Genomic DNA, 27,668 nt, shown 5'->3' on the forward strand with positions numbered 1-27,668 from the left:
CTATAGCTTAAATGCAATCCAAAATAAATAACATCCTTTAAAAACATGTACAATAAATTGAATCTTTTGCAGACTTAGAAAAATTATAAGGTAGAAGTAAATGCTCTGTTTTAAAAGGTTTGGAAGTCAATGCTCGTATTGCAGTTTCTTTGCCCTGTTGAGTATTTTAATTAAAATAACTGGCATTTAAAATAAGTTAAGATTTAATTGCTCATTTCCCCATTATCTGGCTATATTTAGATACTAGTTAATCAACCATGCTGCTAATTAACAAAATTCAACCTCAAAATATTAAAATGCTGCAGTTGTTCTTAACATTTGATTTGATGCCTTACGAAATGATAGATTCTGGATTAAATATCAGTTATATTAAGTATAGCTGGTAAGCACATATTCATTAAAATTTAATCACAGAGCACTTTCAGTGCACTACTCTTTATTATTTCTTTTCTTGAATGACTAATTGTAATTTGTCAGGCTAAATAACTGTAATCTGAGACTTGCAACATGTCCTGGTTTGTACATCACAGTAAGCCAAACTCTGTCTTACTGGCCCTGTGCAAATGTGCTGCTTCGCAGAGTTCTTTTAACTCAGCGCAGCAGCTAAGCCAACGTTTTACTTGGCGTGTCATCTGACCCCAGGATGACGGTTAAGGAGAAGAGAGTTTCGCTGCCACACTTAGCTGAGCCTAAAGGAGCAGAGCAGCTGTAGGCTCTGCTCTGGGAGCCAGCATGCTCATTGCTCATACTAAGCCATGGTTGTTTGGCTTAGCATTACATGCGAACACGACCAATGTCTCAGATTCAGTAGTCCCTTGAAACTAGTGCAGAGATGACGTGACCTCGCTTTTCTGATCCCCTTTGCAAGCTATGGAGGCAAAGCAGCATTTTCAACTCAGTTCCCAGGCGACTTCAGTTGCTTCTTTAAAAATATGCATCCAGAGGAAGGGGGGAATGTTACCGTGTCTTTCCAGAGTTCAAGCTCGCTGTACTTGTAACTGAATAAAAGCCATGCAGTTGGTTTGGAATCAGTGGTGAATTAAGAGTAGCCTATTAAAGCCTGGCCTCGCCTTCCCTAAGCCTGGGAAGCTTCTGCTCGGCTTAGGGAGGGAGGTGCAATGATCTGATAGGGTCCAAGAGCCCACCCGCCACCTTCTCAATGCCCACCCAGCTTTGGGAAGGAGGCAGCAGGGCTCCAGCATCCTGTCAAAGGTCTGGCGCCTCCTTCCCAAGGACTGGAAAGCTTTTGCCCAGTTTAGGGAAGGAGGTGCAATGCTCTCACACACAGTGCCTCCCCTCTCCCAAATTGCTCTCGTAAGCTGGCACCTCTGCCCCTAACTGTCCCTTACGAAAAATTTCACTGCACACCACTGTTGGGAATGTTGAGTTTGCTTTGCTAGTGCAATATAGCCCTAGCTTTCACTTCATAGATCAGAATACGTGCATGGAAGGCATATATGTATTTGCTCTGAAATCTCATTTGACAATGAATGGATTACACACTGGATGCTGTATGGAGATAGACTCAACATATCAAGAAAGTTATGGGTCAACAGGCACAATCCTCTCCCCTAACACATTCACTTATATTCCTGGAGCCTACTCACAGCTGATCGAACTGCCACTCACCATCCCACATGGATGGCAATGTGGGATTCTGTGAGTCTGGAGATTTTTTGAGGGTCCTTAGTTCCAATTTTATGTATGCTTCTAAGCAAGGAAGGTGAGCTGAATTCACCAGATGTACAGAAGCAGCTCACTAGGTGGGGCAGAGTTGCTGTGCTGTACTAAAAGGGAGAAGGGCAAAGCAATGAGTCAGACGGTAAGGTGCAAACACACCAGCAGGAGTGCTAGATTGGCTCAGCTGAGGTTTTGCACTGTGCTGACCTCCCTGCTGCCTGAACCACCCCCACCCCCAGTAAGCAACAGTGACTCACCTGCTGGAAGCTCTGCTCCACCCAGTGAGTAAATACTGTATGCCCAGATTAGGGAAGGAGGTGCAATGCTCTCACACACAGTGCCTCCCCTCTCCCAAATTGCTCTCGTAAGCTGGCACCTCTGCCCCTAACTGTCCCTTACGAAAAATTTCACTGCACACCACTGTTGGGAATGTTGAGTTTGCTTTGCTAGTGCAATATAAAAGCAATATTTTTTTAAAAAAAAAATGAAACAATTTCTTTCCTCAAGCTGATGATGACAGTTTCTTTTTCATATATGTGTAAAAATAAAACTCTGCAGAAGCCTTTGTGGAAATTAATCAGACTTACGGGTGTTTCCTTAGAAAACAAATCAAGCAACAGTTTTGTTAAAATAAAACATCATATAATATAAATATATGAACAATAATTTCCCTCTATATAGAGTGAATAATAATAGTAATGATAATAATAATAATAATAATAATAATAATAATAATAATAATAACAATAACAACAACAACAATGACAACAGCAACCTTGAAATATCCAACCATATCTGCTCCTGGTGATGAGAGATGGCATTGCGGCTACAGCTGCACTCAGCATGTTGCTAAACTGTATTACTATACATTTACTGTCAATAGATAAATCGAAGCTCTTCATATTCCATTACCGGTATTATGTCAAGTACCAAGAAAAGTGAGCATGAATAAAATGTCAAAAATGCAAGGTGCTATTAAACGTGAGATAGATTGCTACAGAAGATGTCCATAAAGATTTTACCTCACATACTTGCTTTAAAAAAAAGTATTGAAGAAATAACCATGAGAAATAGATTAATATGAGTGGGGTAGCTCACTGCAGGAAAGTCAGCTGGATATGGGAAAAGATTGATTTTAAAACTAAAAATGGAAATCCAGGGTATAACTGATATCAGCAAAGAATACAAACTTTTGTGCAAACATACACCAGAAGCGACACTCCGTATTTTTAAACTTTCAGAGATTTGACAAGGGCAAACAAGAAAATTTTAAATAAAAGCATATCAGTCCAATCAAACATTGATATTGTTGCACCCGGTCCTTTAATGAGACTTCACATATTGTGTTGGCAGTGTGGTCCTCTGCAAGTTTACTCAGAAGTAAGCCTCGTTGAGTTCAGTGCGTGTATAGGATTGCTGTTCAAGGGAGTAAACCGCATAAAATTCAAAGGGACGTGCTTTAGAGTTGACAAGTATAGTTCTCTGCGGTAAGTGGCTCCAACGGCACAAGCTCCTGTTCATATCTGTGAACAGTGAAATAGTCTTAGCAACTGGTCAAAAATCATGAAAGTCCTGTGTGCATATATCTGGATTGTATTTGTCATAGACGATTGTGCAACTCAAGGTATAAACTGGTGCAAAGGATTTAATTTTCCCCTTCAGTAAATGAAGAAAAAAGCCCTTCTTTTGTGCTAGTGATAGTGTTATGAATTAAATATCATATTATTTTTATGGAGCGTAGTCTTTCAGCTTTCTAGAGTAACTTTGTTGAATATGAGAAGAGAGAGTAGGTGAAATAGCACAAATTCGATATGCATGCATCTAATATTGTATTTTCACCTAAATTTATTTTTTCTACCATTTTTTAAAGCACAGAACTGTTAAACTTCGTAGACAAACAGTTGGTGGCTTGGGCTTAAGTATAAAGGTATGCATAATTCTTCTCTTCTCTTCTCTTCTCTTTTTTGATACGTAGTGAAGGCGATGAGCAGCTAAAACTTTTCTTCTTGTCACTTCTCTCTTTTAGGGTGGTGCTGAACACAAAGTGCCTGTCGTCATATCAAAAATATTTAAAGACCAAGCAGGTAAAGCAAATGCGTACTTCCATATGGGAGATTTTGATTTTAAGTGCAGTAATTAAATATGGATTCACAGGTGCAAATTCAATGTGGACGAGGAAAAACGTCCTGTTTTTATATTCAACCTAAATTTAAAAGTTTGGTTTGCTTCATTTTCATTCATTTGAATTGCATTCGTTTTGTATTTGATGCTTTATTAGTTTACCAATTTTGGTTTTTCTGTTGATTTCAATGGGAAACTTGGTCTTCTGCCTGTAACCTTGCTGTTTTCTGTCAACACTGGCATTATCAGGCATTCTACACTATTAGAAAGCACCTTTCCAAGTTTGGACAAACTGGACAGAGGGTCCCAATTGTATAAGCAACTATGCAAGAGCAACATCCTATAACTGCCCCATTGTTTTCATTGGGTGATCGCAGTTCTACTTCCCCTGCTTGCGGTGTTTGTGACTATTAGCACCACTGTTTCAGGCATTCTACTCCCTCTCCAAACACATTTGTCATTTATTTTTAAAGAGAATTCGCATCTCTAGCGCAAACGAAATTCATTGCGAGTCACAGTGCTACATCTGAGGGGATTCTCTGACAATTCAGTGGCCATGCTTTACATCTCTGTATGCTACTTCAGCTTCCAAAAATGTGCAATCATGACAAAGTAGAAATCTGAGCAATCTTCAGATAGAATTTTCGCTCTTGGTGTGTTTGTATATTCCTACAGTACATGAACCTCAACTCTATTTAGGGGAGTGTGGAATAATGTTAAGAAACAGTTGTTAGCAATCTTTGAAATGAGGCATTATTTCCTATTAGTCCATACCTATATAGAAAAGAATTAGGGAAACTATTATGGTAAACTTCCAATAGTTTGGAAACTGGGATAACCAGAGCATACACAGCAATGAGGCACAGACCTTGAAAGAGGTATGTGAGAAATGAAATTCAAGCAATGCTTCAGGGTATCAACATTAGATATGGGTACATGACTAAACTTACATACAAGTTTTTTTGAAAAAACAAATAAATCCCAAGGAGCCTATTATTGTGAAGTTGTCTGTCTAGAGTGGAACATAGTCTTGTGAGAATACTCCTATAAAAGAAATAACTGTTACTCAAAGCGAATACATTACACTGACAGAATAATGTCATGCGTTGACATCCGTACTAGGGGAGGTTGAACACTTCTCAGTAAAGCTATACTGTCTAGGACAGTGATGGCCAAACTTGGCCCTCCAGCTGTTTTGAGACTACAATCCCCATCATCCCTGACCACTGGTCTTGTTAGCTAGGGATGATGGGAGTTGTAGTCCCAAAACAGCCGGAGGGCCAATCACTGGTCTAGGACAATCTTTGCTTCTCCCCACCTCCATTTTCTAAGCAGCTTAAATTTCCTTGAGATTGTAATGCAACTGTCTTATTTTTGGAGAATTTGAAAACAGAGTTAATTACTCTTCCTAAACATGAATATGGGACTACTAGAGTATATGCCTCATGTATATTGTGATAAAGGACCGTAAAGCTGTATTTTTGCTCATTTTTGTCTAGGGCACTCATGTTTTCAGGTTAAAGAAGGGCTATACCTGACCCCCCAGTGTTGCATTGGTGTACTAGCTCTGCCTGATCGCTGGTGCTGCATCAGTTTGCTAGTTCTCTGCTCCGGTGCCTGCTAGTTCTCTGCAAGGCAAACCCTTCTCATGAACTACTTGCAGGGGGATTCATGCAACAGGAATTGAACAGGGTTCCAGACCATACGAAGTTGCTAGCAGGCCTGTTCATGAGGCAGACCAAGGGAGGCTTAGGTGGCAGAATCCAAGGGGCTCCTTCCTGCAGTTATGCCCCACCCTCCGCTGCAATGTCTTCCAGGTGGGTTCTGGTCAGATCTCACAAGAACCCCACAAAATGTGGGGCTCTCACAATATCTCACCAGAACCCACAGCCTTGCAACCTTGGTAAGTGAGGCTTTGGCAGGGGTGGCCATTTTGCCTCAGACACCTCAGACAAACTCTTGGCTTAGTGTATTAAAGGAGAGCATAGATACGCTGGGTGCAATGGAAACCTAGTGGTATGGAGAAAAACAGTGAGACATATCTAGAGACTGATGCTACAGGATGGACAGGGAAGGATTCACTGGAGGTGATGTTGCTCTGTACTACATCAAAGAGAGGCATCGAGCCCAATTAACTATGTCCTCGTGGGCTTGCCTTGCACATCCGCTTGGCCACTAGAAGCAGGATGCTGGACTAGATGGGAATTGCTCTGATCTAGCAGGTTCTTGTGATCTTCTTAAGTTTTATGGTGCTGCAATGTGGTTTTAGTTGAATTAGGATAACGATTCTATTGCATTAAATTTTGTACATTGCCTTGAAAGGCCAGTTCCACCTCGTAAAGCAGTACACTATAGATTAGTTAATAGACAAATAAATGCCAATTTGAACATGTTCTGTCATCTGGAAATTTGTCTCCACACCACCATGTTTTGCAACTTCTGGAACTAGTTTCCTACTCTTGCTACCTCCCTTTTTCGGTGTGTCCGGTATTATTTTATTTTGTTCTACCCCATTTTCCATAAGGAGGTTGAGAGATGCTTATCAAAGCTGGCCAGTGCTTAAACTGGCTCTATTTCTGTGTTCGGTGCCCTTTTAAAACATCTTGTTTCTATTTGCAAATTCTGTCTGTGACTAAGGGTACACTTAGCACAGTTGCTTCAATCAGCAGTTCTTATTGTGCATTCTCAGAAACCACAGGTAGCAAAATCCAGCATGGAGGGAATCTGGCACCACACTTTTAAAACCACATGGAACTTATGCGGCTTGGAGAGAAGAGTCCTTTGGGAAGGTCGGAAGCTGCATAGTACTGTGCTCACAGAGCAACTGTTGGGACCTGCCCTATACAAGACTGTTGAAGGGTTCAGGAGAGCAGCCCCTTGATTAGCAGAACTCCTATCTTCTACAGCAGGGATAGGAAATCCATCACTCTTCCAGCTCCCACCAGGCCCAGATGCCTGGCTAGTGGCTGGGATGGTGGGAATTGTAGTCCAACAACATATGAAGGCTCACAGATTTCCCATTGTGCTCTGCAGCTTCTCCAAAGAAGTACTCTGTAGGTTTTTCTCTGTTCCCACTTTGTTTTGTCCAGTTCAGCAATCCACATTTCAAAATTTCCTTCTTTGGAGGTCTTTAAGCAGAGGCTTGACAGCCATCTGTCAGGAATGCTTTGATTGTGTTTCCTGCTTGGAAGGGGGTTGGACTGGATGGCCCTTGTGGTCTCTTCCAACTCTATGATTCTATTCTATGATTCTAAAAGCACAGGATATGAGAGTGGGGTGGAGGAAAGCAATCATCACAGTTTCTCCAGTTCCATATCCTTGAACTGCCTTCATGATATCAGGACTTCCCGTTTTTGGGTGCCATGATCTCAACACGGCACCCAAAAATGTGCAAAGTCACAGAGCCCCCAAACATGTGAGATCAGTAAAATACATGGGTTCTGTGCTCTCATGCAGTTGATGTGACACACAAACGAGAGCACAGCCAGGAAGATGTGCATCCCAGTTTTCGGTCCCAAAATGTTGAAACATATGTAGATTCACTAAATATTTCATTTTGCTTTTAATACAGGGTTCCAATTTAGGTTCCTTTGGACATTAAACCATCACAAAACAAAAGTTTAACAGAATAAAAGTAGTACAAGTAACATAAATATAAATTAACCCAAACACATATAAAGCTTCCACATGAACTTTAAATGCTGATTTGCTTGCAACATGCCCCCTTTAAACAAATATTAAAATAAAATGAATGTGAAACCTAAGTGCACAAAAGCATTCTTTTAATACAACCTCCACAGAGATACTGTCTTGTACATGGCATAAAAATAGCATGTGAGGGAGGAAAAAATGAATGTGTTTCACCCCCTCAGTAAATGAGCTAGGTGGAAAAGAAGGAAGAAGAATGCTTATACTGTAAGCCGACAGCGAAATGTAATAATGGAGCAGCTAAAATGAAACTGTGTGTTCTAGAGAAAAGTTGTTTTAAAAAAGAAACTGGAGTTGTCTGGATAGCCTACCCAAACCAACCCTGAAAATGGAGGGGGAAAGTCATAGCAACATATTGAAGGCAACTTTTTATGTGGCAAAAGCCTGGTTGTTTCATTTTCCTAGTTATGTATGTGTACACACATACACACAACTATTGGACGGGCTGCAGATATTCTTTTCCAAGCCACACAGTCACAGAATGTTGACACCATTGTGATGATGCTCCTTTGCTACACTTTCCAATTTCCGTAGAAGTTGCAGGCTTGCAACGTTCTAAACCTTTAGAGTTCCACTGTGCCCTTAACTGATACGGCACGTGGAGTCAGACAAGTAGCAAAAACAATACGAAATGATTTCTGTTGAAACTGAGTGGTGAATATAGTTCACTAAACTATGCCAGAGGCTGTTTGTTGCAATGGGCACCCCCACCCCCCCACATACCCTGGGAATCAGTTGAACATGCTGGCTTTTAGCAGAGCAATTTCTACTGAATGCCAAAACAGATAGATTAGATTAGATGATAGATAGATAGATAGATAGATAGATAGATAGATAGATAGATAGAGACAGTCAGACAGACTGATATATTCAGTTTAATCTTGGGGGGGGGGGACACTAGTGCTGAATTCTTATTTACTCACGGTGGTCCTGGTCTTTGTGGGATTCCGTGATCAGAGTAAGTCAATGAATGATGACTGCTTCAAATTTGAAATACATTTGTTAATTTTAAACACTTTAAAAATTCATTTATGCATGGTGTAGCACTACAAGAATGAACGTACCCTGTGTCCAGACATCATGGCATGTTGCTATCTTGTGGGGTTATTGTCAAGGAGAGGGTGAGATTCAAGGGGGTAGTTACCTGATTAATAATTGGAAGAGAAAGGGAATACAGGCCCCAGCTGGAATAATGGGTTATTTGTAATGTTAAAGGGTACAACTTCAAGGAGCAGTTAATGGTTATTCATACTGTTTCCAACAAGAATATTTGGGGTTAACTTACATATGTATCCATAACATAAAAGACAAGCAGGTATCATCTGATATTTGAGGGTGGAGTTTATAAATTTGGCAATTGCTAATGTCGATTTGGCCAGTGCATTTCTCTTATGACAGTGGTGGCCAAACTTGGCCCTCCAGCTGTTTCGGGACTACAATTCCCATCATCCCTGACCACAGGTCTTGCTAGCTAGGGATGGTGGGAGTTGTAGTCCAAAAACAGCTGGAGGGACAAGTTTGGCCACCACTATCTTATGAAATCCTATCTAATGAAAAAAGATAGCCTTTTTAATGGTTCACATGGGAAATTCTCAACAGCTGGGCTTCTCAGCTGGAAACACTCTGCCAAGTCTTCAAGATTGTAGATCCCCACATTGTGGCCCAAGCCATTTTTGGCATGTCACAACCACAAATCGGAAAGCCCTGATAAAACGCACTGGGGCAATCAAAATTCCCCCTTCCCAATAAACTTGTGGCAGCTCTGCTTTACAAATCAGATGTTAAGATTACATTTTATCGTACAAGGAAAAAGTGTTGTGTTTTTTTTCCTTTGTGCGCTGCACGAAAGATGCAAGTGATTAGAAGCAATTTTGCATCTAAGATATCAAGGGCAAAGAGTGGAGCCCCAAAAATAACTGCAGGAAAATTAATGAGTTGGTAGTAACTGTTAATAATAAGTCATGTTTTTCTTCATTTCATCTTAAGCTGTGTAGCTCAGTAGGAAACATCCCTTCCATTACCTGTGCACATTCAGTTCTGCCCTTTTGTTTTCGCGTATCTCCTTCCCACTGTCTTGAAACAAGAAATAATAAGATCTCTGGTCTGCCTCCAGTGCCATCCTTTGAATAGAAAGATTGAAGAAGCCAGTCTGCCTCTCTTTTATTTCCTTATAAAACTTTAAATATTCATTACTTCCACGGATTCAGTGCCACATTATTCAGTTCAGTAAGCATTTTACCTGTGGTATTAATCATGTCCATGTTGGTACTAACCTCCCTGTTCTCAGATATTAGAATGCATTTTAGTTGCTTGAGATGAGGTTTTCTTTCTTTGCCCAAAGTAGTGGATTTAGTATTTCATTGAAGTAATGGAAGCAAGAAACTTTAAAAAAGAAAAAAATAGAAGGTCCACTTCCTTTAATTATTATGGTAAAAATAACAATAGAATTGACTTTTTTTCTTGTAAAGCAAAAGTAGCATAAAACCATAGTTTGACAGGAGAATTCTAAAAAGCTTTACATTTTGCATAGAATTTATGGAGTCATGTCAGCTGACTGTTGCTGCCAGCAGCTCCTCTTGAGATAAATCTCTGTGCCACTTTAAAAGAGAAGCAGTCTAACACATGAGTGTTCTTAGCATGGAGTATGGCTTTACAAAAATGGTACGACGAATGTGTCTTGCAATCTGATGGTGACTCGCAAGACAAATTTGTTTTGCGAAAAATTTGTCTTGTGAATCGTGGTTTCCCATAGGAATGCACTGAAATTTAATTAATGTGTTCCTATGGGCAAAAAAAGAAATTTCAACAATTTTTCCGCAAAACAAATTGACTCGCGGAGCGAATTAAATTCGTCTTGCGAGGCACCACTGTATTACTAGACAGTCTCCATTTTAGTTCTTGGTGTTTATCTATTGAATCATGTGTTTTGTAAGCAATGAAAGAATATGTGTGCAAGGCTGCTGTTTGTTAAATGCATATCTACTTATGAAGAAAGTAGAACTTTTTAATTTATATGTTATCGCCTTAGGGTGCATTATGCTGTTACAGAATAACTTAGCAGCTCTTAGCTTGACCAGGATGGAAGTGGCAGGATGGAAGAACAGCATACTATAAACCGCTCTAAGCTTTCCCAAAGGAAGAGGGGAATCTATGTGTAATAAACAGTGTATTGTTCCAGGAGCCTCTAAATCATTTATGAGCTTCGTTTCACACTTTGGTGTTGTCAAAGTTTATTAAGTTGAAAGACTTAAAACTGTAATCCTTTCCCCACTTTCCCCTTCAGTGCTGTTTTAAGTTAATATTGCGGGTATTGCAAATTCATACTATTGTTTCTTTATCGCCACTATAGCAAGCTTATGTTTGAGCACCATAACAATATAATAACCATGATGCGGTAAATAAAGTCTATGGAGCTGTGTTTTGATTGATGTGCCATCTGGGGGGAAAACAGAATGCAGCTACAAGATAAAATACGTTTAAGATAAAATGATCAAATTGGCAGCATGAGTTTTTCCATTATCCAGAGGTAGCAAGAAATCACAGGAGAAGCATCATCCTATTAATCCATGATAGCTTCAGCAGCAGAAACAGCTCTGTCTTCCTGGCAGGCAAACTTTAGTTTTTAGTCTAACTTGAAAAGTCAAAATTTGGATGAGATGCCATGTAAGGTATTTGGGAATGTCTGTGTATTGCTCATGTAGTGGATTTGGGAGGTGACCATGTACTTGTGCTGCAGAAGTACTCTTCTATGGTTGCTTCTGAGCTGCAGCAGGTACAGTGAACAAGCACTAGGTAACCATAAGAGATTTGGATCTGTGTTCTAGTTATGCATCTTAATGTTCAGACTTCTAAGCTCTGGTGATTGCAAGGTGGCTTTTAAGACTAAGAAGAGCCTTACATGGTTCTGCACATTCAGTCATACTAAAGTAAATCAACTTGTATGTTTATAACAGTCACAAGCTGCAAGGATGGCAGCATTGGGATGAACCATTGTTGGCATGCTGATCTCTCTGGTGGAAGCTATTCCGTGGGCCATTTTGGACAATGCAATCCCAACTCTACCAGCCAAAGTTAAGTGCTTAAGTACTGAGAGCCAGCATGGTGTAGCCGTTAAGAGCGGTGGACTCATAATCTGGTGAACCAGATTCGCTTCCCCCCTCCTCCACATCCAGCTGCTGAGTGACCTTGGGCTAGTCACACTTCTCTGAAGTCTTTCAGCCTCACTCACCTCACAGAATGTTTGTTGTGGGGGAGGAAGGGAAAGGAGATTGTTAGCCGCTTTGAGACTCCTTAAGGGGAGTGAAAGGCAGGATATCAAGTCCAAACTACTCCTCCTCCTCCTCCTCCTCTTCTTCTTCTTCTTCTTCTTCGGGGAAAAGACTTAATGCCTGATCCTATGCAGAGGTAAGTGCATTTATTGAAATCAATGAGTTTATGCACACCTACATAGTATGCAGCTACGGTATTAGCAGCGTCTGATTTTTCCTGTTGGAAAATTGAAACTAAAGGTGCTTGACCTTTGGTTATATCTTCTGGCTGAAATACGGCTCAGCTCCGGTTATTGAGAATTGGTTGCTTAAGTATTGCAAGAACTTCGTATAAATACAGGGGAGTTGTTTCCTCGTCGAACTACTTTGCACATAACCCTAAGCCAAACCATGACTTAGCACAGGGGTGTCAAACTCAAATTCATCGGGGGGCGCATCAGCAGTTTGGTCACCCTCAAAGGGCCGGTTGTATCTGTAGGACTATGTGTCCACTCTTTATTATCATAAATTATTGTCACTGCATTCAATTATTACTGTTTTTTGTAATAATGTAAGTAATAACTAACATAGTCAGAATAATGGCAAGTAGATATTCAAATGTACAATTCTTGTACAATTTATTGAAAAATGATTTTTGGTAACTGCACTGGGTGGTGGAGGCTCACTAGGGTTTCATGCAGGAGCTTTGCAGAGCTACTGGTACCTGGAGATGCTGGGGTCCTTCTGCATGCAGGACAGATGTTCTGCCAGTGAGCCACCACCCTTCACCAAAGGGACTGGCTGAGGTTGACTCACTGGAGCTGTTCTCCTGGTTCCAGGGTTTAAGGGCCAGAAGTATAAAGCAGCATCCTATGTTTCTGAGGAGAGGGAGAGGGAGGGAGGGAGGAAGGAAGAAAAGAGGGAGTGGGAGGGAGAGAGGAAGGAAGAAAAGAGGGGAGAGAGAGAAGAGTAGGAAATAAGGAAGGGAATAAAGAAGGAAAGAAAAAGAAAGAGGGAGAGAAGACAGAGGTGAAGAAGGAAGGAAGGAGAGGGAAAGAAAGAATAAGAATGAGGGAGAGGAAGAAAGATGGGAAGGACGGAAGGAAGAAAGGAAGGAAGAAAGAAAGAAAGAAAGAAAGAAAGAAAGAAAGAAAGAAAGAAAGAAAAGAGGGAGCAGGAGGGCGAGAGGAAGGAAAGAGGGGAGAAAAAGAAAAGTAGGAAATAAGGAAGGGAATAAAGAAGGAAAGAAAAAGAAAGAGGGAGAGAAGACAGAGATAAAGAAGGAAGGAAGGAGAGGGAAAGAAAGAATCAGAACGAGAGAGAGGAAGAAAGAAAGGGAAGGGGGGGTCACTGCCTTGATTCAGTGCCAGAAAAGAGCGCGAAGGGACCCAGGGGCAAAAAGCATTTCCCGTGCAGCGTGAGGCAGCGGGTGTCCATTTTAGGAGACGTGTGTAAAGCCTCAGAGTTGCACGTTCGTGAGGCTGAGCTGCTGCTGAGCTCACGTTCATGAGGCTGAGCCGCGGCAGGAGGAGGAGGAGGTGAGGCAAGAGGAGGAGAAGGCGGCGGCTTGCCGGGTCGGTGCCCAGCAGCGCCGTACGGAGAGTCCCGAGCCTCTGGGACGCAGCAGTGCTCTGTAGCACTTTGAATCCTCCTCCTCCTCCTCCACGCGGCGCTGCTGGGTGCTTTATCTGTGCTTCAGCAGCAGCCGTTTCCAGGCGCCGAGCCATGGCAGGAGGAGGAGGATTCAAAGTGCTACAGAGCACTGCTGCGTCGCAGAGGCTTGGGACTCTCCGTGCGGCGCTGCTGGGCGCTGACCCGGCAAGCTGCCTCCTTCTCCTGCTGTGGCTCGGGGTGTCCACGCAGCGCTGCTCCGGCCGCCTTTCTACCCCCCCCCAGGCCCCAGCTGTTTGTCGGCGCTTTGTCGGCGCGGCGCTTCAGCAGCAAGGTGCCGCTGCTGGGTCCCGCTGGCTGGGGCGCTCGGCGGGCCACATGACGAGGTCTGGCGGGCCGGATTCGGCCCCCGGGCCTTGTGTTTGACACCCGTGACTTAGCACAAGCATCCAGACTCCTGGAAAGGAGATTTTGGGCACTTTGCTCTGGTCTTCCTGCCACTGAACTGCTGTGAGCTAAGCCATGGTTTGCCAGAAGAGCAATGCTGAAGGGAAAAGACCAGTGATGACCACTGCTTGTCAAGTTGAGAGTACTGCATTAGATGGACCCGCTTAATGTACAATGTCTATGCAAATGGTATTCCAAAAGCAAAAGAAAAGAGCAAATTCTGGTAAGCGCACATAGAGTTTACTCATAACATTTCCAAAATTCTCATACTGCTTTTTTTTTGCGCTGTTGATCAGATTTTGTTTTCTTTACCATCTGTCATGCCTACATATAGTAATTTCTTGGAATGCAGTAGAACTGAAGTACTAAGCATATTGCCATGCTTTAAAATATAGCAGTGTGAAACAAAATGAGAGAAAAATATAACCTTACCAAGTGGGCTACATTAGACTTTAGGAACATTCTGTATTCTTTCAGTGTGGTAGACATACAGTTTTTGAAAGATGTTTTGATTCAGTTTGAAAAGCCTCTGTATTCCTAATAGTACACTTTTAGCACAAAAGAGTGGTAACTGTGCTTTCCTAGGGTACAATTTATGAAAATGCAGTTTGGACCTCACTGCAGGACACTCAGTTGTATTCATTTTGCTGTGAAAGACAATTTTTAAAAAGATTTTTAAAAAGCCTTACTCATGTTGTTTGGATTACAGTTTTTTTTGTGTTGTGGTTTTGTTTACCCAATAACAGAAATAACCATAATTTCAGCCCTCTAGTATGTATCTGAGCCATTTTTCAAACTTTCAGAAAACCATATTTCTAGGCCACTTTATTCCATGTCTCACTTTTCTTGATATAGAAAATCAGAATAAAAGCACCATTATGTAGCAATCTTTTTTTTGTAGTGGGAGCTAATCACAAACTCCTGCCAATCAAACTGTACAGAATGTACTTGTTTTCCTCAGAAGAAAAGGAACAACTCATCAATGCATGGTCACGTACATCTTAAATAAGAGAAAAAATTTTTTTTCAAGTTCTTCTCATACACCATGGAATACATCCTGGGCTTAGGAAAATTCCTGCAAGAGAATAATTCTTTTGCCATTATAAAGCAACATCAGAGCCTTCACAGTGGCACATTCTGTAAAGTAGAGAATTTTGTTTAAAATAGAGAAAGTGGGACATGCTCTCAGCCATGAGATTTGAGCGGTATACCTAGCTCATGCTTTTCGGATGCATCAGCCTGGTTGCCAGTGGCATAGCTTGGGCAGGGACACAGGGGCAGTTTGTCCTGAGTGCAGAATCCTTAGGGGTGCCAAAGTTTCAAAAGGAAAACAAATAGCATAGCATAGAATGAATGAATGAATGAATGAATGAATGAATGAATAGTACACCCTCCCCCTCACACAGAAAATCTCCCAATGTTCACGTGGGTAGATTGGGCTGATGGCCTTTTGCTAGGGATCCCTCTGCACGAGCTCTAGAATGATACCCATTCCTGACCAATCTCCTGTCCCACTCTCTGCCATGTTCGATGCTCCTGGGGTGCCGTGGCTGTCATTCGGGAAGGTCGCTGAACTCTTGCTCCTTTGATCCATTGTATCCGTGGCGCTGAGGATACTCACTTTGCTCCAGGTGCCGGCAACCCACGCTACACCACTGTTGGTTGTAGCAATTCTCAGATGACTTCAGGGCTTTGTTCCAGTTGTGGGGATGAGGTATGGCCATCATCAATACATAAGAAAGAGCACAGGACTATCTAGTCCAGCATCTTTTTTCACACAGTGGCCAAACATATGCTACCTTTCTGGGAAGTCCACAAATAGGAAATGGGGACAATAGCCCTCTCTGACTGTGGATGCTTGGCAACTGGTATTCAGATGCGTTGTGCCTCTGTTCCTGGAGACAGTATAGTCATCATGCTTAGCAGCCATTCATAGACTCTTCCTCATTAATTTGCATAAATACACTTCTAGAGCTACGGTATCTGTGTCAACCCTTTCATCTGCCTATCACCTGCTGGGAAGGAGAGCAAATGCTGGTTCACTGGAAATGAACCATGCAGCGGGGTCCTCCTCCCGTATGATTTCTATATTCGCATATTTAACAAAGCAGAATGGTAAGATACCATCAGGAAACAACTTCCACTCTGTTGGTGGTAAGTCTGAATGGGGACTTATTTTCTTCCCACTCCTGCTTGACACTTGAAAAGGTCTCACAAGCTCAGAACCCCAGATCAGTTAAGTTCCCCAGAGCACCAAATTCCCTAGGGGGAAATGCATTGGTTCTCTGGAGTTGTGGGCCTGCAGTTTCCCAGGGGCACCTGATGTTAGTATGGAAATCAGATTTTCTTGGGGTTTCTGGGGACTTGAACGTTGCCATGGCAGCATTTGATCCCAGTGACAGGCAGAGGCATGGAGAAAGGAGAGAGAGAGAGAGAGAGAGAGAGAGAGAGAGAGAGAGAGAGAGAGAGAGAGAGAGAGAGAGAGAGAGATCCTGCCTACCATGCATGCCGCTATGGCAGCCATTACAGCAGGAGGTGCCAGGGAAGACGGCTTGGAGACTTACAGGGTGTTGGTAATTACATGAACATTCAGATTTTTGAAAGGAGGAGGGAACCATCACTGTTCATTTGTAGGAAAACTGAGGGCAGCAGCACATCTCTGAACTAGACCGTAGACCTCTATTTATGCCGTTTTTAACTATTTCCTTTTTCTAATTAGAGCAACGTTCTAGGAAGCCATTGAAAAGATGAGTGAAAAACAGCAGTGCTATGATGTGAGATGAGGCTTTAAAAAACGTGTTTCTTAGAGTAGGAGACATTGTATGCTGCTTTAGTTATGCATGCAGCTGGCAAGGTGACATTCACATTAATTTCATGTTGCAGAAACTTTGCAAATTACTGGTTGAAATAATATATCGGGTTACTCTATTCAGTGAAGTGGATTCAAAGTTCACACTAAATTGCTTTATTAAATTCTTTGTGCAACCTCCTTGATGAAAGCAGCCTCTGCACATCTTTTCAGGAGGAAAGAACAAGGGAGGCAGAATTCCCATTTTACTGTCCTACCAAAGCTAATGAAAAATGTGAATTGTATTTCCTCCATAATTTAATGAAATCCATCATTAGTGGGAAGCGACATTTGTGTTCCATATTAAATAATCTTTTGTGACTGGAAATCAGCCCTCTTAATTTCCTTAGAATTGCTACCAATCTATTTAGCTTTGCTGGGTGATTACTATGCTGCTGGCATTTTTTACAAGAGAGGCAGTAGTAGAAGTGACTCTTACAATAACCCTGCTTAAGACAAACTGCTGCAAGAAAATATGTCCTTATTGTAAGTCTCTCAATTAATGTGTGGCTTTTCTTTTCTTCAAATAACTCTACAGCGGACCAGTCAGGAATGTTATTTATAGGAGATGCTGTAATACAGGTCAGTTTACTCTACACAACTGCTTCAAAAGTATGCTACTATTTTGATGCTTGTATAACATTCTGATATTAGTCCGATATTTCAAATAACCATTTTGTGACATTTTTAGGTTAATGGCATAAACGTAGAAGGTGCCACCCATGAAGAAGTGGTAAGTTCTGCACCTTAGATTGCTTCTTTGCCACTGTTTCCTGTATGTTGTTACTTAGGATGTTAATGTTGCTGTGTCACCAGAGTACAGTTCTCAGCGCACTTTTTAAAGTTACATAGCCATTTATTTATTGAATTGAATTTATATACCACCCTATACCCGTAGGTCTCAGGGCGGTTCACAGGATAAAATCAGAATACAGTGGTACCTTGGTTTACAAACACCTCGGGTTACAAACACTTTGGGTTACAGACTCCGCTAACCCGGAAGTAGTACCTCAGGGTAAGAACTTTACCTCAGGATGAGAACAGAAATAGTGTGGCGGCGGTGGGAGGCCCCATTAGCTAAAGTGGTACCTCAGGTTAAGAAGTTTCAGGTTAAGAACGGACCTCCAAAAAGAATTAAGTTCATAACCAGAGGTACCACTGTATAAAACCACAAAGCACATAATGAAAAGAAAAACAACAACAACCCAATAATATGCACACACCCAACACATTTTAAAAGGGCATAGGATGTCAATCAAATCAAACAAAGACCTGGCTAAAGAAGAACGTTTTCCCCTGGCGCCTAAAGGTGTATAATGAAGGCGCCAGGTGAACCTCCTTGGGGAGAGCTTTCCGCAGATGAGGAGCCACTGCAGAAAAGGCCCATTCTTGTGTTGTCAACCTCTGGACCACTCTTGGAAGGAGGCACATGAAGAAGGCCCTCAGAAGGTGATCTCAGGGTCTGGGTAAATTCACATGGAAAGAGGCGGCCTTTGAGGTATTGTGGTCCTGAGCTGTTGGCATATTTCTTCACATGGATGTAGCATATATATATATATATATATATATATATATATATATATATATTTGTGCTGGCTATTCTGTTCACATGTGAGATCCCTACTCCCCCTCCCCTCCATCATGGAAATTAGGTAGAAAGTGAGGAAGACACTCCCATTAACACCATTCAGTTGCCACACTTACACAAAATAGAAGGAGCAGGGAAGCTGTAACTCCTAAGAAACTTGTAATGAAAAAACACAATCAGAACTAATCATACAAATAATTGCTTAAATCACCGCATGTTTTTTTTTCCTTTTCTGTTTTTTTTAAGACAATGGATCCACATTAGCTCATCCTGTCTAATTCATTAGCCAGTTTTGATATGCCTCTGCAACTACCAAGAAAGGCAGAATGCAGAAAAGCAAAGTCTGAATGTGCACAGAGTTAGTTGTGGCCACTTGAGAAATGGTAGATTAACAGAGGTCGGAGAAGGAGATGTTGGGGAAAAAAATGAATTTTAAACTGGGAACACACTTCTGTGTCATCTATCCAGTATATTAATTCATCTTCGATCTTAAGGTGCTTCTCTTGTTATTTTACCTGCATTGTTCGCACCTAATACTGTTGTAGATTTACCATTGTCTATCTGGTACTTGGCTACGTCCCAAACTGCAAAGCCTCATCACACTTTAGAACTTAATTGGTGGCTCAGCAACTAATTTTACACAGCCTGGAAGGCAAAATCCCCTCCAAGAAAAGAGGATTGAATTGAAAGCCTTTTGAACACTTGCAGCACACATACGGTATCTAAATCCTTCAATCTGTTACACTTCAATTTCTGCTAAACTCTTCATACCAATGCAAAGATCAAGAGATGCACCTGTTTGGGTGGACAACAAACCATTCCTCAGACATGAGGAGGCCAATGGGTTTCTTGTTAGGTTGAAGAGATCAAAGTGCAGGTCAGGCAGCATGATGTAGCAAATTGCAGTGCAGAGAAAAGACCATGTAAGCTGAAATAGGAAGGTAACACATAAAGCAAATCCAGCAATTTACAAAGCAAAGACTCAGCAGCAGTAGAATGGCAGAGGACAGCTGTGGTTACTAGCAACTAAGGCTGCTTGCACAACTTGCTTATTGAGCATTTATTTTGATTTTTTGTGGGTAGGTTATTCTAACCTCCTTTTGTAGGGTAACAATTCAATGTTCCATCAATCCAGATTTTTTGGGGGAGGAGGGGAGGGAGCAGATTTGTTGCTCTACAGTTGTGTAACATGAATTTTGCTCCCCAAATACTGATAGGCTGGAAGCGACCTAGGTCGCAAATAGTGGTCTCGGTTCACAACTGGTTGCTTGCTTGCTTTGAATTTCAACCCCTTGTAGTAAGGTGTAGCCGTTCTATGCTGAGAGAAAATTGGACACCACTCATGGGCACCCCAAATCAGAAATGCAAAAAATATCTGATTTGTATTGTGAATTTGCCTAGCTCATGGTGCTCAGATGCCACACAATAAGAAGTTCAATGTTATTTCTTTCATTCGTCTATAAAGTTCTTCTACAAAGATTATCCAGATGCATGAAATGTGCTTTTAATTTAATTTAATTGTTGTCCATTCTGGCACCAATCTCACACAGACTTCTAAGGCTCGAAGGAGCAGCAGAGAGGGAAAGCCCAGGAAGCTCTTGTGCCTTGAAACTAAGAATCTTTGAAATATCAAGAAATGTTTAGTTAGCCATAGTTTCCTGTTTTATCCAAACTGTGAAACCATGATTATCAACTTTAGCACAAGCCATGCTATTAAATATGGTTTGAAACTGGTAACCATAGTTTCCTGGTAATGGCAAACAGCAGCAGCAGCAGCAACAACAACAACTATGGTTAACTAAAGGTTTTCTGGCTTAATTGTTCATGCTTCGAAATGGAGTGTAACACTCAACAGGTTTGTTTGTGCAGGCAAGAATCTCATTCCTATCAGTGCCAAGATTAAGCTGAGATGTGATTTTCCAAATAACCTCTGAAGCTTTTCCTAACCCTTTTTTATGCATTCTATACCTATATTTATTTTACCTTTTAAGCTTAAAGTGGAAACAACATTTCTCTCTCTCAGTACGGTAGTTATAGTCTTGTTAAATGCAATTTACAGACTTCAAGAGCGACACATCCTGCTCGGAAAAGCCGCACACTCATTTAAAAAAGTGCCCCTTTAAACAGCACAGTTCTGGGTATGTCTGCTCAAGCCTAAATCTCATCAAGAAATGGTCAGCCCTAGTGCTAGTTAGCATTTTCTTTACACAGAGATATAAAGAAAATGAGAGAGGCTGAGAGAGACATAGGGAAAGGGGTGTCAAAAAGTGTGGCTGTGTCTACACTTTACATGTGAAGCACATTTTTCTTTCAAAGAATTATGGGCACAGTAGTTTATTAAGGGTTGCTGGGTATTGCAACGAGGGGTAAACTATCGTGTCCAGAATTCCTTGAATTGAGGGGTGGGTGGGAAACATGCATTTAATGGGATTTAAAGTTATAGTGTGTGCACAGTATCAGAGTGTGTGAGAGAAAAAGGAGTGTCATAGAGGAAGAAAAGGGGAATGGTAGAAATGGGGGGGGGGAGAGAGAGAGAGAGAGTATGTGTCATTTTTCCCACTACTGGCTCTACCCACAACTGATTTTCCTGTGGGTCAATGGAAAAAGTGGGTATCAAAAAGAAAGAGGCAAGCAGTGGGTGGGAGAAATAAGTGGGAGAATGGGAGGGAGAAAAGCAGGGGTGACTTTCCCCACTGTTGGTTCCAGTGGGCTCTTCCCATGGGTCAGTAACCCTTTGTTGAACACTGAGTGGCCCTGTTACAGGTGCCAATTAATATTTGTTCAGCACTTGTAAAAAATGGAGTGTGTGTGTGGCTGTACCTACACTTTGGAGCTCTCTTTCTCTATTTACACTAGCAAAGGTGCCTTTGCTGTGCTCCTTTTGGCACCAACATTTTTAGACAACCCTGTCCATACACGACGAGGCTACATGTGTGTTTTATCTCTTTTTAGCAACTGTCAGTTTTAATCATCTTCAGGATATTTTAAATACTTGTTTTTTATCAATAATTCTAATGTTGCATTATATATTTTTGCAAACAACATAGAGGTTTATCAGATTCAAGCGGTTATAAGCAGAAGAAAGGGTTCCCCAGCCCTGATTTAATGCCAGTAACTAGTAAAATAATTATGCGTCTCTGGTAGGCTAATAGGACAAACACTTAAAGGTGCCCTTCTGAATCTCGTTTCCTCCCCTAAGCCGGAAAGCAGTTTCTCTCAGACCTTAGAGCAGGCATCCCCAAACTCGGCCCTCCAGATGTTTTGGGACTACAACTCCCATCATCCCTAGATAACAGGACCAGTGGTCAGTGATGATGGGAATTGTAGTCCCAAAAGATCTGGAGGGCTGAGTTTGGGGATGCCTGCCTTGAGGATCTTCTGTGAAGACTTATGCCTCACAGAGAACATCTTGTGAGGCTGAAGGGAAACAAGTGGCAGGCTTCCTTCAGGCCCTTGTCATACTTCCAGCAGCTGTGGCTGTGTATTTGCTGGCAGTATAAGAGCAATGCATGCATGGAACCTGCAGTATCCAGTGATTTAAAAGGTTTGGCGTATGCGCCCTAAAAGGCATAGCCTATGTGTATTGAGGGATTCACTTCTACCATGACCTCTCCTTCTGCACCCTGCTTTGCCCCTCTACCTGTTTTGCTAATGCAAGGAGCAATGACCTAATTACATACTCTAGAGAAGTATACTTTGGCCACCTCATGAGAAGAGAAGAATCCTTGGAAAAGACCCTGATGTTGGGAAAGACTGAGGGCACTAGGAGAAGGGGACGACAGAGGACAAGATGGTTGGACAGTGTTCTCGAAGCTACGAACATGAGTTTGACCAAACTGCGGGAGGCAGTGCAAGACAGGAGTGCCTGGCGTGCTATGGTCCATGGGGTCACGAAGAGTCGGACACGACTAAACGACTAAACAACAACAAGAGAAGTATAATCCTTCTCTCTGTTCACATTTGGATCACCGCTGAGCTTGTATGTCTGAAACAAATGTCACTGTTGAACCTATTCTTGTTACTTTGAACATCGCAAATACCATCCTGCTGTCTGTTATAACAGCATTCTTTCATAAATATTTATCTTTGTGTTTTGGGTTCTTAACTTCAGTTATCAGCGCTCCTGATCTTACCTAATACAACTGCGCTCTTACTTTAAGTGCACTCACTCTCCTGTACTAATTTTCACAGAATTGTGAAGGCTGTCATTATTTAAAATGCCAGAGTTGCATACCTTCCAACATTTCTCCAGTGAAAATAGGGATGTCCCATTCCATATTGATAATTTTACTATTTATACCCCACACATCTTATTGGGTTGCCCCAGCACTCTGGCCAGCTTCCAACATGTATAAAAACATAATTGACATTAAACATTAAAAAAAATTAAACATTTTAAAAAACCCCACTTCCCTATACAGGATTGCCTTGAGATGGCTCGGGGGTCAGATAACTCCATACCCAACAGATAATTCCAACATTTCTCCAATGAAAATAGGGACATCTTATGGAAAAGCAGGATATTCTGGGATCAAATCTGAAACCGGGACAGCTTGGAGGGTCTGGAGTTGTGCCTTCTAGTACCTGGAAACCAGGAAACAAAACCTGTTCCAATTTTTAAATGAAATTTGCATTTGTCTATTGGAATTTCTTTCTGGTGGGTTATCTGCCACTAGTATAGTATCTCTACAATGACAACCATTAATATTATTCTGAGAAGGGAAAATTACACCGCATGACATTACATTGCAAAAAGGATTAAAGAAAATCCAATAAAAGCATTTTTTGCTGCAAATCACTTCACTTGACATGGTAAGAACTTAATAACTGAACAAAAGTCATGCCGAATTCATGATAATTTTGTCACATTATAAGAAGCTAAAATGATTATAGCGACTATTAGCAAGAATTTAATTTGAAACTTCATAGGAAATGTCCCTCTATTACCCAAGTGACTTGGATGATTTTTGTGAAAGGGGACCTAAGTTAGCAATTCATGTAAGGCCCATTCGTATTTTATCATCGTTAAACCAGTAAGAATGTGTGTGGTTTCATAATAATATTGTAGTGATAAACTGAGGCTGTGCAATGAAGGAAAAAAGCAGTTAATGTAGATAGTAGAATATAACAGATAGAAGGGCACTCTTGTTTTTATGCATATATTTAAGAAGGGCACAAAACCGTGTCTGTCTAAAACCTGTTCTAAATCGAGTTTTTCTTAACTATGTATTTTGAGGGGGAATTCTGTACTTCTTCTTCTTTCTTCTCTATCCTGTGCCTGTTAAGTTCCATTTAGCTTAATGGCAGCAACCCAATGGGGCTTCAAACCCACATGTGCTGTGAAAAAGCAGAAGACTCTTTGCTCTCATATACAGGGTTCATCGTTTTCCATATTTCCACTGGTTACACTTTAAGTACCATTGAATTTCACTGAACACTGTTCTGAAAGATGCCCAAACTGCTTTTCAGAAGGTGCAAGGAACTACAGTGAAAAGGTTAAAAACCTAGTGAGTGGCTTTCTTTGTGGAGAACTGCCATAGCTCAGTGGTAGAGCACATGTTTTTCCATGCTGAAGGGTTCAATCCCTGAAATCATCAAGTAGGGCTACAAAATACCCTTGTCTGAAAAGTCATGGAGAATCACTGCCAGCTAGTGTAAGGTAAAGGTAAAGGGACCCCTGACCATTAGGTCTAGTCGTGACCGACTCTGGGGTTGAGGCGCTCATCTTGCGTTATTGGCCAAGGGAGCCAGCATACAGCTTTCAAGTCATGTGGCCTGCATGACTAACCTGCTTCTGACGAACTAGAGCAGCACACGGAAACGGCATTTACCTTCCCGCCGGAGCAGTACCTATTTATCTACTTGCACTTTGACGTGCTTTCAAACTGCTAGGTTGGCAGGAGCTGGGACAGAGCAATGGGAGCTCACCCCATCACGGGGATTCGAACCGCCGACCTTCTGATCAGCAAGCCCTAGGCTCTGTGGTTTAATCCACAGTGCCACCAGCTAGTGTAGCCAACCCCAAACTAGATAGGCCAATGGTTTGACCTGGTACCGGTAGGTGCTTTCGGTGCACAAAGTATGACATTTGCTTATGTTAAAGAGCATTCCTCATTGGGCCCCTCATACTTTGGATTCAAATAATTATCCCCCCCCCCAAAAAAAAAACCTTTCCAAATGTGTCTGAACATTGAATCCATCATGCCTTTGATTATTTAGTTGGCAAAGAGAGTCTTGTGCAAAATGTTATTTATTGCATTTATTTATTACATTCATACCCCATATTTCCTTCAAGGAACTCAAGGTGGCGTACAGATTTCTCCTCCTTCCCATTTTATCCTCACAGCAACCCTAAGAGGCTGAGGGGTAATGACTGGACCAAGGTCACCTAGTGAGCTTCATGGCTGAGTTGAGATTTGAACTCTGGTCTCCCAAGCTCTCTAACCACTACATCACCCTGGCTCTCAAAATCAGAATTGGAATTATTATTATTGGGGGGGTGTATGGCAATTAGGGAACAAATTATGTTCCTGCTGTCTTAACAATGTTCCATTGCCGTTTTCACTTTAAATTTTGTCAGTCTCTTGTGAGCTCAAATTAGCACAAAAATTAGCAAAAAAAAAAAAAAATTATTTGCTTCAGTGCTCATACAGAACCAACTGATCACAGTTTATCTAGCTGAAACTAACAACATCTGTTACCGCTCTCAGGAGGAGGCTCCCCCCACTTCCCAAACACAAGCAAATACTAATTTGTATCATAAGGCAATATTAACAAATATCCATTAACAACCATCCATTATATGGTATTCTTCCTGAAATCTATCAAGTCTTTATTTTACAGCTGCATCTAATAGGTTAGCTTTGTCTGCACCCAGAGAACTGTTGGTTTGATTCACAGCAGCTCAAGTGGCATTTGATCTTTAGGAAGCTGGTCAAAAACAATGCCCTATCCAAGCCCTTGCTGATAGGAAATGGCAACATTGCACCAGCTTTCCTTTGGTCCTGAAAGACCATTGTATGCTTGAAGGAATGCAACATTGAAAGGACCGTCTACACCTTCATTCTTTCTCGTTTCTCAGCAGTACTATGCAAGTGCACTTTAATACACTTGTGTCATGTTGGAATCAGGAAACATCAGGTCCAGTGGCTGCCTGCATGTGAGAGACTACTAGAGCAGAGTTCTAGTTTTGCCGGAAGCCACCCATCAAATTATGCCATATTATGGCCTCGTGATGGCAAGGCATTGGGATCTTTTACCCTGAACCTTTTAGTTGCTATATCTATATGAGGGATGGGGGATTGGTGGCTCTTCAGATGTTGCCGGACCAAAATTCCCATTATCCCTGACTGTGAGTCATGCTGGCTGGGCTGATGGGAGTCTACTAAGGTACTGTATGAATTTATTCTGTTGGGTGAATCCGCTTTTCATTTGCATTCTGATTTGGTTCTCCTGTTGCTTTACCTATGCAGTTTCAGTTTTGAGTGCCCTCCAGAAAATGAAAAACACTCAGAGAGAATTGGGATGTTTGTAGATGTCCTTAGATTAAAATAATTAAAGTGACACTTTATCTGCTGAGTTTTACATCTTAACTGACTGGTAGTTGACAACAGTTGTTTCACCCCACCAAGGGACGAATTGCTATATGATCCAAAAAACATTTTATGTAAAGTCGTCAACTTTACACCAAAAGGATGGATACAGGTCTCGTACACAAAGGGGAAAACGTGAACACCTGCAGAATAAACAAGCCTATGCCCAAGACAAACACAGTGGAAGCTGAATACAGATCAGTATTGCTACAGGAAGGGAAAGTAGGCAGGAGTTTCAGATTGCTTGCTGTAGTCTATTGCATTCTGTAAAATTAATAGTACTGGACAGATTCAGGCTCAGTTTTATTAGCCACTGCATTCAGAGATAGGAGCCTTTTCAGCCATTCCTTATTCAGATGCTGCAGAGAAATATAACTGGGTATCGCCAGCGTACTGATGACACCTCACTCTAAATTTCCCGGTGACTATGCCCAATAGCTTCATGTAGGACGAAATTAATCCGTTCTGCGAGTCGTTTTGTATTGCGAAAATTTCATCTTGCAGTTTTCCAATGTAAGCAAAGCAAAGAAAAAAAATTCGTCTTGCGAAGCACAGCCATAGAAAACTTCGTCTTGCGAGTCAACAAAAAGATCGCAAAGCGCTTTTGTCTTGTGAGTTTTTCATTGTGCAATGCATTCGTCTTGCGAGGTACCACTGTAAAGAGCCTGGGGGCAAAAAAAACCCTCATCCTGGAGATGAGATTGGTACCACTGCAGAACAGTTCCACCAATGCCAGTTGCCCGTAAGTGGTTTGGGAGGATCCCATGGTATCAAAAGCCAATGAGAGATCTAGGTAGAGCAACAGGATCACAATCCCCAATAAAGACCACCCTTCAGGGCAGATTCAGCACCAAAGCAGATTCAGCACCAAACTGGTGATCTGTCCTGTGACTTTGAACAACAGTGGAAGCAGCAACTGCTTCATCATAATCTAAGGCTGAAAGAGTGAGAGAGAAAGAAATTAGAAAATCAGTTGTGAGATTGGGATACAGTGGAGGTCACTTTGAGGCATGAACCATCCACAGATACAAATACCCATTGGAACTTCTTGATGTGCAGAATGTTCAGCAGAACATTCCCAGTGTTTTAAGTCTTCTTTATTCCTGGATTTTTGGAATATACAGTACTCTGCAATTTTCATTTGTTAGAGTCTGGAGCTATAGTGACTAACAATGAGATTTAGGACCTTTGCCATTGTAGCAGACACTATCTATGGAACGCTTTGTCCATGGAGACTCGCATAACACCATACCTGATGTCTTTTTAGTGCTTAGTGAAGGCTTTTTTTAAAAAATTAGCTGGACTTCCTAAAACTTCTAAGATATTTTAGACCAGGCATCCCCAAACTCGGCCCTCCAGATGTTTTGGGACTACAATTCCCATCATCCCTGACCACTGGTCCTGTTAGCTAGGGATGATGGGAGTTGTATTCCCAAAACATCTGGAGGGCCGTGTTTGGGGATGCCTGTTTTAGACCTCTTAGATTTTGAGTCAGTATATTGTGTGCTATGTTGTGGCTGCTTGTAATGCCTTTGATTCCAAATATTTTCCTAGTTTTTGTATTGTTGTGCTTTGAATTTCTGCTTTGAAGTTTTCAGACTAAATGGCAGGATACAGATACGTGAAATAAGCAAATGTAGCATAATAGACTTTATCAGACCATATGGTTATATGAAGCAGGTGTGAACTAATGTATTTTTTTTTTCATTCCCAAAGATAGCATCAGGGGTGTGTGTAGAAATATTTTCAGTCTTCAAATAACCCATTTAACAAAGGCATACAAAATCTTTTGGGGCATGGGGCAGGGATTAAATCTGTCAACACTA

General features: G+C 41.5%; 1 protein-coding gene across 1 annotated transcript in view; it reads left to right on the forward strand.

The window, feature by feature from the left end:
- The first annotated feature begins 1,810 nt into the window (after window positions 1-1,810).
- SNTG2 (syntrophin gamma 2) overlaps window positions 1,811-27,668 on the forward strand; it is a 120,169-nt gene continuing 94,311 nt past the window's right edge. Inside the window, exons 1-5 of the mRNA XM_088665607.1 lie at window positions 1,811-1,822; window positions 3,551-3,607; window positions 3,707-3,764; window positions 17,201-17,244; window positions 17,354-17,395. Of these exons, the coding sequence (XP_088521733.1) occupies window positions 1,811-1,822; window positions 3,551-3,607; window positions 3,707-3,764; window positions 17,201-17,244; window positions 17,354-17,395 (213 nt within the window). The remainder of the gene's footprint in view (window positions 1,823-3,550; window positions 3,608-3,706; window positions 3,765-17,200; window positions 17,245-17,353; window positions 17,396-27,668) is intronic.

The sequence above is a fragment of the Zootoca vivipara genome, chromosome 3, assembly GCF_965207765.1.
Source record: "Zootoca vivipara chromosome 3, rZooViv2.hap1.1, whole genome shotgun sequence".
NCBI lineage: Eukaryota > Metazoa > Chordata > Lepidosauria > Squamata > Lacertidae > Zootoca > Zootoca vivipara.